The 11,378-nt window shown below is 37.7% G+C and overlaps 2 protein-coding genes across 5 annotated transcripts; one reads left to right on the top strand and one right to left on the bottom strand.

Annotated features, from left to right (window-relative positions):
* The first annotated feature begins 284 nt into the window (after positions 1–284).
* On the top strand, positions 285–4,983 carry LOC134191084 (uncharacterized). Of its 3 annotated transcripts, XR_009971716.1 has the most exons (9): positions 285–342; positions 2,793–2,886; positions 2,939–3,018; positions 3,084–3,202; positions 3,301–3,440; positions 3,495–3,560; positions 3,626–3,672; positions 4,418–4,577; positions 4,637–4,983. XR_009971716.1 is itself a non-coding variant. In XM_062659648.1 (7 exons), exons 2-6 carry the CDS (start codon positions 3,100–3,102, stop codon positions 4,572–4,574), a joined length of 492 nt encoding a protein of 163 aa, XP_062515632.1. In that variant the 5' UTR covers positions 2,909–3,018; positions 3,084–3,099; the 3' UTR covers positions 4,575–4,577; positions 4,637–4,983. The 3 variants fall into 3 exon arrangements, 1 of the variants encoding a protein (XP_062515632.1); XR_009971715.1 differs by lacking the exon at positions 285–342 and having other exon boundaries at positions 2,460–2,886; XM_062659648.1 differs by lacking the exons at positions 285–342; positions 2,793–2,886 and having other exon boundaries at positions 2,909–3,018; positions 3,084–3,181.
* LOC134191083 (uncharacterized) lies at positions 4,984–9,441 on the bottom strand. 2 transcript variants are annotated; one of them, XM_062659647.1, is made up of 19 exons: positions 9,405–9,441; positions 8,967–9,335; positions 8,383–8,618; positions 8,030–8,315; positions 7,899–7,967; positions 7,775–7,831; positions 7,642–7,710; positions 7,412–7,471; positions 7,277–7,353; positions 7,149–7,209; positions 6,981–7,037; positions 6,838–6,930; positions 6,698–6,768; positions 6,561–6,640; positions 6,403–6,478; positions 6,301–6,351; positions 6,196–6,243; positions 6,034–6,113; positions 4,984–5,973 (listed from the first exon to the last, which is right to left on the bottom strand). In XM_062659647.1, exons 7-19 carry the CDS (start codon positions 7,700–7,702, stop codon positions 5,748–5,750), a joined length of 1,041 nt encoding a protein of 346 aa, XP_062515631.1. In that variant the 5' UTR covers positions 7,703–7,710; positions 7,775–7,831; positions 7,899–7,967; positions 8,030–8,315; positions 8,383–8,618; positions 8,967–9,335; positions 9,405–9,441; the 3' UTR covers positions 4,984–5,747. The 2 variants fall into 2 exon arrangements, with proteins under 2 accessions (XP_062515631.1, XP_062515630.1); XM_062659646.1 differs by having other exon boundaries at positions 6,981–7,209; positions 8,383–8,469; positions 8,548–8,618.
* Positions 9,442–11,378: the final 1,937 nt, after the last annotated feature.

The raw sequence follows: 11,378 nt of genomic DNA, 5'->3' as shown, positions 1-11,378 counted from the left end.
ATGCAAATCAAAACTCGCCACACTGACAAATGGAATCCTTTTCCCTGTAAATTTTTACACATTAACGTAATTAATATTATTATAATTATAGTAATTAATATCAATAATTAATATTAATAGTTAATATTGTTAATTAATATTGCTAATAATTAATATAGTTAATATTAATTATAACTATAATATTTACTGTATTGGAAGTACAAACCTTTGCCTTTGTTTGTGTCATCGACGTAGTAAAACTCCAGAGGCACGGAATTGTTGATTGTTAACGATTGTAGAATATTGGCTGTGTGGTGGAGTCTCTCCGGAACTAGAGACTAGATGCAGGACAGCAATAATAAGGTAGACGCATGCCAGTACGTACACACACACACACACACACACACACACACACACACACACACACACACACACACACACACACACACACATACACACACACACACACACACACACACACACACACGCACACACACACACGCACACACACACACAGTAACACAACACACACACACACACACACACACACACACACACACACACACACACACACACACACACACACACACACCGTACACTACACAATACTTAACAGTAATTAGTGACATTCACCAAGTAACAATACTTAACATTAATTAATTAATTAATTTGTTTCTTCTTCTAGTGCCAATATGTTCTGACCAGCTGTCGTGCTTGCATTTTTCATCATCTCTGCACATCTTTGACTTCTCTCTAACGCAACAATAACTTTAAAGTTTCCAGCAGCAATCATTGTTAATTAATATCAATTTGTTGCGTTTATTAGTAATAAAAATCAATTACAAGTCAACCTAGATCATGAAATTGGCAATAAGTCAACGACCTTTAGAAATTTTATCTCGCGTTAGCCAAGATAATAGAAACGCCAGTACCAGCCAGGCACCTACGGAAGCCGGTAGCGGCGGGTTGATATCAGTCCGCCGTTCTCGGCTGCATTGATATCAATAAAATGCAAATTGTACGTTAGTACAATGGCCGCAATAAATTATCTCGCGCCCCTAAAAAGGGATATAGGCATTTATATCAATCGCTTCTTGCAATTCCAGACGTGCGGACACAGGTACACGTTCTGGTGTAATTCACACCATAGACGGCTCAAAAACTGAAATGTCACCGAGGAGAGTTGATATTTGGCGCTTGCGTATATACGTTTGGGCGCGTTACTTACATATGGTTTTTTTCTGGTATCGTGACGATGGACAACGCTCATTCTGAACTTGCTCTATTGATTATTCGACTTCACTGTAACGGAGTGATTTTTTCAGAGACATGGTACAGGTGGTGGAAGAACATCTTCACCAGAGCCTATCTGTCGATCAACTCCGTTAAGAAGTTAAACTTACACCGACGACGAAATTTCGCTTCTATGGATAAGGTGGAGGCCATAGTGAAGGTTAGAGAGTTTCCATTACATCAGCAAACCTAGGACCTACTGCTACACAGTACTACTGATTTCCAGGAAGAGAAAGAAACCTCAGGAGCAAACTTGGGTTACCGCTCTCTCTGGAAGCGCTTGCTTGTGAAGCACAAATTGTGTGTTCCAAGGTCAGTATAATTAGGTGCCCGGTGTTTGTTTCATATCATAAGTGAATTGAGGAAATCATGTTTATAAAATTATTATACTTTGAAAGTATTGTTACTGTTATAGTATACACATTAAATCACACTAAAATAGCTTTGATGCACATTAAATGTACAAATTAATGCATGTATGCCACAGTATATCTGAATGCAGTTGTAAACCTTATTGACTAAAATTGAATTTGATCAGAATATCCTGGATTACCTGTACTACACCGATTGTGTGGTTTCTAAATCAAATGTCTTTATTATTATTTAATTTGACAGCCCTAACATAAATGTTGCATATTACTAGGACGGACCAGCATGGTGTGTACAGTGATTAGCAATATTTATCAACTACAATGTATGTGCTTTAGTTTAGGACAGTGGTGTCTGGGGTGCCTAGGCACCACCTTTTTAGGTTGCTATTAAATAATAAATTAGAACGGGGTGAATGAGATATACTTCATAAATTCATACAATGATTAATTAATTAATTAACTACAACTAATAATAATACTAATAGAAATTTACTAACCATTAGTAATATTAGGTCACGCAGGTATTGCACGATGGCTGGACATTATTCCAGGTCATCACAACCTGCAGCACTTACAGAAAACAGTGCTTCTGGGATCTACTCGAATCCTTCATAAAGTCGTGTCTTCTTTCTAGACAGCCGTGATGGTCTAAGTACTTCTGAAGCAGGGTTTGCTTCCGGTACTTGTAATAGACTTTACAAACCAGACTGATCTGGTTGAGCACGACACACACACACACACACACACACACACACACACACACACACACACACACACACACACACACACACACACACACACACACACACACACACACACACACACACACACATTCATATCTATAATCTGCCCATGCGGAGAACGGGATGATGAACTAGTAGTTAATATACAATATGACACCATGTTGTAGATAGAAATTCATTTGGTGATCAGACATTAATGTATACTGTGTTATCCACCACCTTTAGTGAAACCAACCTATCTAAATTGTCCAAGCATCTTAATTTGGATCACCTTTTTCCAGTCTGGATTTGCCATATGGGTTTGAAATTAATTATAATATCATTTATTGATGGGACAGCTAGATGGATTGATTGTTTTCGATTAAACATAATTAGCTAATGAAGGCATGCAATTTTGTCATTACAGGGACGTTGTCATGAAATTGAATAGACAAATGGATGGAGAAGGTGTTAAGCTAAGGAAGGCTGGAAAACTAAAATGAAGGAAGTATCACAATAAAGTATGTACTGAAAGACAATTTTTGCACTTCGTTAATTACTAAATGACTTTAGGGACCGAATTATGTATGGCACCTTGATGGTTAAGATAAAGTGAAGCCATTTGGCATAAGCATACATGGTTGTATTGACGGGTAACAATTAATATCAGTGCAGTTTCTTTATGCAATGAACTGATGGTTGTTGTTTGTGATAACAGGTACTCTCGAAGAATTATGTGGTTGCGGGCAAGTAAAACAAACAATGACCCTAAAGTTATTGCTGGATACTACTTTAAGTCCATCAGAGAAATTGGAGGTAATGAATGAAATCATGCTTGTGTGTGTTTGTGTGTGTGTGTGTGTGTGTGTGTGTGTGTGTGTGTGTGTGTGTGTGTGTGTGTGTGTGTTCGTGACTACTGCAAGTTTTTTCATTAGGGTGTCCCCGGGTAGTGCGAGCAGACAGAGGCACTGAGAATACAACAATTGCTTTTGTTCAGCCATTTCTAAGGCACTATGGGACAGACAGCCTAGCCAAAACTAAGAGTTTTTGGTACGGGAAATCTATCACAAACCAGGTTGGTGGCAATGATTTCAATTGTCGGTTCACTTGGACATTTCATATATTATAGCGAATTGAGTCATGGTGGGGTCAGTTAAGGAAAAGATGTATGCAATGGTGGATGAACTTTTTCAAAGTATGTCATGTGGATTAAACAGATACATGTCTCACGTATTCAAATGGCATGTGTTAATCATTTAGGATATGCAACTTTCAGCAAAATTTAATGATTCAAACCCATTGCATAGGTGAGTCAGTGTTGCCAGTCAGATTTGACATGGATATAAATTGAGGCCCCAAGAGGCACTTTGTGGCTCCAACTATTGATATGAATATTTGTTTTAAGTAATTGATGTAAATTATAGTAAATTTTAATGTCTAAATTTGTGCTAAAAAGAACTGCTGTAGGATCGATACACAATAATAGTCAACTACATGTATACCCTACAAATTAAACTAAGAAACACAGTAGTCAGCTCCTCCAAAAATGTTTTTATTGGTCTCTTGTCAGAAGGAATTTAATTATTGACAAAGGCATTAACAGTTTTGTTGTGGAGCAAGACAGTAAAGCATCGTGTGAAATTTCTCATTTTGAAGATTGTACAAGTCTACCACAGTCATACGACCTGATAGAATGTCAGTCAAATGTTTCATCGAATGAGTATGTTATGAATTGTCTTTGCACCAGCTCTTGGTCAACTAACTTGTGTTGAAATTATCACAATAATGATCTATGTATCTTTTTAAAAATTCTGCAAATAGGATTCATGCATTTGTCACAAAATAGTGAAGCGCTGGAAAATCTTGTCAAAGCAAGTATTACATAATAATTAATTGGCATTCTTTTTGTCTGGACCAACAATTTTAGCCAGGGCTAAAATTTCCCCTTTCACTATGGAAACGGCAACCCTGTGGGTGACTCTTGTGTCAGATGTTTTGTGACTCTTTGAACACACACTCAGTGTACCTCAATCGAGTCGTTCTTAATTGCAGAATGTGTAAGGATGCCCTTCGATTTTGTTTTATGGATCTTATCGACAATGAACTTCAAATTGTGAAGCAGGAGTGGAACAAACATACAATTCGCCTTTCCAGGTATACAGATACTCCCCAGAGATTCCTAATGCTTTGTACTTTTACCCACAACTGAAAGGTTTGGCTTTGAGGTCAGGTTGTCAGGCTATCACAAGTGCATGAAATGTTTGTGTTTAGGTGCAAATTGCTACAAGTGTCCTGTAACTGAAGAACAGTTGGCTGCTGTAGAGAAGCATGTATCAGATCCACCACCTGCTGCTTCCCCTGAATTCTGTTCAATCGCACAGTATGTTATGAGGAAAAACAACATTATAGAAACACCAAAATCAGCAGCAGAGGGGCTTGCACTGTATGAGCAACTAGTTAAAGCTGTGACAGACCATGACTCTGCCACATTGGCATAGGAATTGTTATTGTGTTTGGCTGAGATGCCACAATGTATCACAACGTTTACTGGTTTAGTGCATGTATGGCGAAGTTGAAGTGTAGACAGAAATATAATTTAATTGTTTAGGGGTCTTCTACTTTACAAGTACGTGTATTTTCAAGAGATATACACTAAATGTAGCTCGTTTTCAGGGTGTTTAATTAATAATGCTTACAGCATCAAGGTAACTAGCACATTGGATTCCTATCATTCTAAGGAATTAAGTAGATCCTGATTCCAATTATTTCTAGGTTTTCAAAACACATGTGACAGATTATTGTACTGATTTTTGTTATAGTATAGATAGGGTCAATACTGTAGAAGATGTGTTTGCCATGTTCCAACTGCTCCCTCATTTCTTTTATGCCAGTGCACAGATCGTCAAGTTCAGATGAGGTGAGGGGTATGTAGTATCTGCCATACTTGTGTATTGTTGTCATCCTGTGTTGTTTCTGTCTCATCCAAAACCTGACCAAACCTACTGCCAGTACAAGATATATATCGGGCATCGTGTTGTCGGAGACGAAGTTGATAAACTTCACGTGAAGTTCATGTGTGGCAAGGACAAAATCACCAACTACTTGTACAGCAGGTTTGTTGTTGAAGCATTTGTCATCCAGCCATAAAGCTACATGTAAATCGATGCTGAGCCAGCATGCTCCCACTGATACTGTTTGTTCTTGGAGCTGCAATCAGATAACAGCAAATATGTTATCAATTACTCGCTCTATGAGCAAACTGCCTACTGGTCCCCTACATCTACCACTGCAATTGTAATTTTGCTTATGCAAAGACTAAATTCAAAAACTTTGTCAACAAAAATCGATGAAATGGCATTTTGATTACAGTATTCACAAATTCCTATCTGGCCAACATAATGTTTACAGAATTTTTGTGACTTTCTGATGTATCATCATCGTGTTCTGCTCTCCAAGCTTGAAGTGATGCCCTTGTTTGCAACAGTCGCAACAGGGAATAGTCGTAGAGCTCTGATTCCAAAGTCTCTGTTACAATTTCTGTTGTTTCCCAACTAATATAGTATTTTGCACTTGGCTGAATGTTAGTAGGTGTTATCTTCAAGTTGAGGCTTCAAAGGAAGTTTAGTAGTTCCAGTGCAATAGAATAGTAACAGTCGACATAAATGTACCTTTTATTTCCTGTTGTATTTGCAGCAAACTGTGTAATTAGCCTATGTGCCAGCCAATACCTGATGTCATTAATTTCACTCTACAATCCATCATACAATATTAACAAACATGCATAACAGCTGCGTACTTATAGAGTTACATAACGGTTATACACTGTGTACCTCACAAAAGTTGTTAGAGTGAATGCCAAGTGCTTCATTCCTCATGTACTGAAACATAGGGTAATTATCTACAAAATTTCTAGAAGTGACACTGTAAATTATTACCATCAGACAGTAGACACCACAGCTTGAACCGTCTTGTTGCCATGGAGCATTCTATAACCAACAAATGATAATCTCCAAAAATAAAATGTGCAATATGTATACTTTCACAACTTCGTTAGCCCACTCTGTAGCAACATAGTTCTCTTTCGTCAATGTTACTGTATCTGATAACCAATCTCTAATGGGAGAATAGTAATGTTACATGTATCTTTCATATGTACAGTATGTGTATATGTGTATTATATGTATGTATGCATGACCTAATCTTTAGAAAGACTTCTGAACACACTTCCATTAGCGGGTCATAGTATTTAATTGTCCTGTGTGTTATGTCGATAACCTAAAAAGTCACTGTTTGCACACTGTTGTAAATAATTTCATCTAGTAACAAACATACTATACAACACCAATGCTGCTTCACAGGCATGTGCATGGGAATTAACCGAACATCATAATGGAAATATTTATCTGCAGAATATCAATCAAAGCACTTATGAAAATGTTGCAATCATTTTACTTGATGGCTATTTACTGCACCAGCTGTTTCATTGTCCATTGTCTTACAGCAACAGGACCTTGATTGTCGAGCTTCACATAGAAGTAGGTATTGAAGCTCTTGACTTTTCTTCCCTAAAAAGAGTGTAGTTTGTAACGAGCAATTAGTTATAATGAGATAATACCTTGCGGCAAGCATCCGTCTCCCATAAACATGATACTGCATTGATGAGCTGTCAATACTAATACATTACCAATATGTATCATTTCACTAGCTCGTTTACAACAACTGACATTGTCATTGAGCCATTTGTTTGGCTGAAGCTTTGCTAAGTCACGTACTGTAATCACACCTGGAAAGTTTGAATCAGACAGTTGTCTGTCACCGGCTATTTTGTCTAGTGCAGTAGCCACCTGTAAATTGCACATTACCAATCAATGCACATAGTAATGACCAATTGCAGTATCATCTAGAGAGGACCATTTGATCTACTTCTTTCTGCTCATGACTTGATAAAATGTAAAATGGCTGCAGTCTTCTCATTTTTGGTGGAATGTCTGGCATATTTTACATACAGGATATGTTAAGTTCAGATAAATTGTTAAAAGTATATACCAGTAGCACAGTGTAGTTCAACAACATCTTTGTCACACTTCCTGCTCTTACCTGGAATACCTAAAGACAGCAACTGAATGTCAAAGGGCAGCTTGCATATTCTTGTTTATAATACGTCAAAATGTTTTACAGATGTACGGCCACTAAGAAATTGATCAACAGCAAGTGAATAAATTTAATTAACGTGGACTAATATAAGGTAGATAATGAGTAAATAAAGACGTATTTACCAGAGTGTATATTTCTTGGGTCTTCCCTGAAGGTTGTTGCTATGATTTTAGTGACATTCATTTATAACCCTAGAAATGAAAAGGCTGATGTAAAACAAGTCAACTCCGGAAGCTGTGAAAACTGCTGTGGTACCTGGTGGGGGGACAGTATCTGTTCTTACATAATCATGGTCACCGTACCTGCTAGTACCTGGTGTAATGAAAAGGCTCATGTACAAACAAGTCAACTGCTGAAGCTGCAACAACTGCTGAGATACCTGGTGGGACAGTATCTGTTCTTGCATAATTATGGTCCCCGTAAGGAAGGCCTTGCACAGCAGAATCATCTAATCAGAAAGAGTGACATAGGTAGATTACAGGACATTAAGCTCTATAATGTCATACATACCATTGTTTGCTATATCTAGACTCACTAAATGATTTTCGGCATAGTGGCCAAGAAGCAGTGGAACATCATTAGAAGCAACATGGCCAATGGGTTCTACTGTAACAGTAAAATGGTTGCTTGCACCATCTACACTGCTGACTATTAGAATATTATGAGACAGCACTGTTGTTAATGCCATCACAACAAGGTGGTCTCCCCACTCGCCATCCTTCTCCATGTCAGATAAATACTGATCCCAATCCTTACTGACATATTGTGAAAGGTTTAGTTTCTTGCCATTGATATCCTTGCAAAAATGCTACATTAGTTTAACATACACATCACACGTGTAGTAGTGTACTAGCTGTTCTTACAACAAACTGGTGATCTCTGAGACAAGAAATTGCCAGTGCTCGAAGCTCACTGTGACAGTAGGGCTTTTCTGACTTAACTCGTTTCAGCTGATCCGAAACAGCATGAAAAAGACAATTTCCATCAGCAGGTGTTGTGTCTCTAAACTTGAGCCCAGACATTTCTACCTTCTCTGCTAGTCGACAGTGGTTTTGATTGGCTGTTTTACAAGATATTTGTTGAAGTCTGATCTTGCTGCCTGCATGCAAATCTGTGATCAATAAGAGTAGCATATATATATATATATATATATATATATATATATATATATATATATATATATATATCAAAGCTGTTCACATTGAATAACTTAATCTTATTCTATAACAATGAATTCGAAATAGCAATTAAATTGAATTAAATTCAATTGAATTAAATGAGTTTGCTAGACATTCATGTTATGCTGTTTCCATAGAGTAGTGACTATAGTAATAGCTGTTACAATGTAGTGACTTGATAGAGCATTAATTAACAAAATTATAGAACACACATGCATACCCATACTTACACACCTACACGTCCATGCACTAGTACTGCATGCACTTACTTTTCTTTCGGTTTTTCCACAATTGTCAAAGGTAGATGTAGAGTCTCTTTTGTTTATATGAATTCTCCCTTGCCTGGTTGTTAATGCTAATAAGAGATGGCTGGCCTCATACATATCACACTGATTTTTGATTTCCCTGTCTTCCCTGTCAAAAAGTTTAAACAATCAGCAGCAATGTAAATTTCAATAATTTCCCAGCTCAGCTCTAATCCACCATGCAAAAAAATGATGAAAGCCCTAGGCAATGGCAATTGCAAACCTGCTGTGTTGATGGCTTTTGCCTTTGCATTTTGTTTTTTTGTGCTGACAGGCGAATCCCTTTAGAATGTTGTCTATATTTTGCCAACAAAGCAATAAAGTCTTCACTACCTGTAAACAATTGCTCATATTGCCCATATTTTATCCAGCTAGACATTCACGTACATGCATGCTCTTAACCTGAAAGACTAGCTGGACTGCATACGTTGTTTGACCTTGACGGTGAAACTCGAGCTGATTCAGAAATGGGTGAAACACTGTTTTTGTGAGATACTACACAATAGCAAATGCAAATGACCGAATCATGTGTTCTTGCTTGATGAATATGCCTATACCTTCAAGCTTAGGCAACCTTTCAACTTGAAACAGTGTTGCATCTTTTAGTTTCAAGTCTACAATACAGATGTCACAAGTATTCTTAAACTCTGAAAGTTAACAATACTTTCCTGTCTCAAATCTGTCCGTGTTTTTATCAATTATTGACCAACGCGCAACCATTGATTGTATGTATGTATGTATGTATATATGTATGTATGTATGTATGCATGTATGCATGTATTGGCACATCATTTGCAATCTGGTGTCAAAGAAATTCAGACTGTTGGATGGACTCTAATGTCTATAGTCGTGCAATAGTGGTAATAGTTATTAATTCTGAGCTAGTTTTGATTCTTGTTGTCTGTTGCTGTTTAGTTCTAGTGTCTACAGTAGTAACCTTCTACTCTGCGCCATACTACAGTTGTACATAGACAAGGTCTCAAACACCCCTTCTAGATGAATAAATCATGTATATATTCAATAAAAGTATGTATGTACATGTGTGTGTGTGTGTGTGTGTGTGTGTGTGTGTGTGTGTGTGTGTGTGTGTGTGTGTGTGTGTGTGTGTGTGTGTGTGTGTGTGTGTGTGTGTGTGTGTGTGTGTGTGTGTAATACATGTATACACAAGCTGAAAATATTTACAAACCTTGGTGATTAGAACATTTCTTATATAACTCAGAAGACTCTGTGATATCTTTTCTCAACCCTGACACAGGCATTCAACAAAAGCAATGATTATTGTTTTACAAGTCAGAAAGGACACGGTACTGTACTACAGTAATCATGGCAGCAAACAAACATAACAGCATGTAGACTGTCGTTTTGCCTTTGTGTATACCATTTCTCAAGATAAAGAAAATCATTATCATTATAGGAAAAGAAATTATTCGATTTTACTGTTCACTTCTATGAACTTTCTGTATGATATCTATGGCATGTATAATGATTGTCAGACGGACAGACTGTCAACTGTTTGACTCAGTCATACTTAGGGATCTTTTGGGTCCTATAGCTAGTTCTTAGACAAAGAGGCAAACATATACAGACAGACAGACAGACAGATACACAAATATAGATAGACGTACAGACAGGCAACAAACATATGTATTAACAAGCATACACAGACAGACAGACAGACAGACAGACAGACAGACAGACAGACAAACAGACAGACAAATAATTTGACAGACAAACAGACACACACATAGACAGACAGATAAACAGACACACAGACAGACACTTGCATGTCTGGTCAAAGTGTTTGACCGAACTGAACTTCCAGCACAGCAAAGAACCGACTCATCAATACCTCGACAACAAAAACAGACCAGACATGTTGCTATTGATCCCCAAATTTGTCATGGCACAGAACTAGACATTTCTCTAGCACATCCCTGGTGCAGACTTGTTAGCATTGGCTGTTAGCACAGCAGGTATTGCGGCCTCAAGGAGGGAAGAGAGAAAAGAGGTTAAATACAACCGAGAGCTTCTTCCAGGAGGCATCAAACCATCTTTTGTTCCTTTGGTTCTTGAACATTTTGGTCACCAGGGGGGGCACAAGCCTCCAACTATCTGAACAAGCTGGCTGAGTCGTCTAGAGATGATGAGGGAAAGAAAAACAAGGCCCAATTCAAGACCACGTGGAGATCTCTCATCTCCATTCAACTGCAGAGAAACCTTGCTAAAGTTATAGCAGACAAGTTATATAGCATTCACAGAATGAACACTACAGTTGCAAATTATTAAATCATTGTATGTGTAGGGCCTAGGGTCCTTTTTGTTTTTGACAGACAGACAGACAGACAGACAGACAGACAGACAGGCATACAAACATGT

This window comes from Corticium candelabrum, chromosome 15, assembly GCF_963422355.1.
Source record: "Corticium candelabrum chromosome 15, ooCorCand1.1, whole genome shotgun sequence".
In the NCBI taxonomy this organism is placed as follows: Eukaryota; Metazoa; Porifera; class Homoscleromorpha; order Homosclerophorida; family Plakinidae; genus Corticium; species Corticium candelabrum.
Note: the sequence above shows the minus strand (reverse complement) of the source record. Positions and strands in the feature narration are given on the sequence as shown.

Bases quoted from the DNA above. Each gene is read 5' to 3' on its own strand.
- LOC134191084 (XM_062659648.1), top strand. From the start codon at position 3,100: ATGTGGTTGCGGGCAAGTAAAACAAACAATGACCCTAAAGTTATTGCT. The intron at 3,182-3,300 runs GTAATGAATGAA...TTTTTTCATTAG, and splicing joins GTCCATCAGAGAAATTGGAG to GGTGTCCCCGGGTAGTGCGA. The intron at 3,673-4,417 runs GTGAGTCAGTGT...TCTTAATTGCAG, and splicing joins GATTCAAACCCATTGCATAG to AATGTGTAAGGATGCCCTTC.
- LOC134191083 (XM_062659646.1), bottom strand. From the start codon at position 7,702: ATGAATGTCACTAAAATCATAGCAACAACCTTCAGGGAAGACCCAAGA. The intron at 6,931-6,980 runs GTATTATCTCAT...CACTCTTTTTAG, and splicing joins AGACGGATGCTTGCCGCAAG to GGAAGAAAAGTCAAGAGCTT. The intron at 6,641-6,697 runs GTATGTTTGTTA...GTGACTTTTTAG, and splicing joins AGCAGCATTGGTGTTGTATA to GTTATCGACATAACACACAG.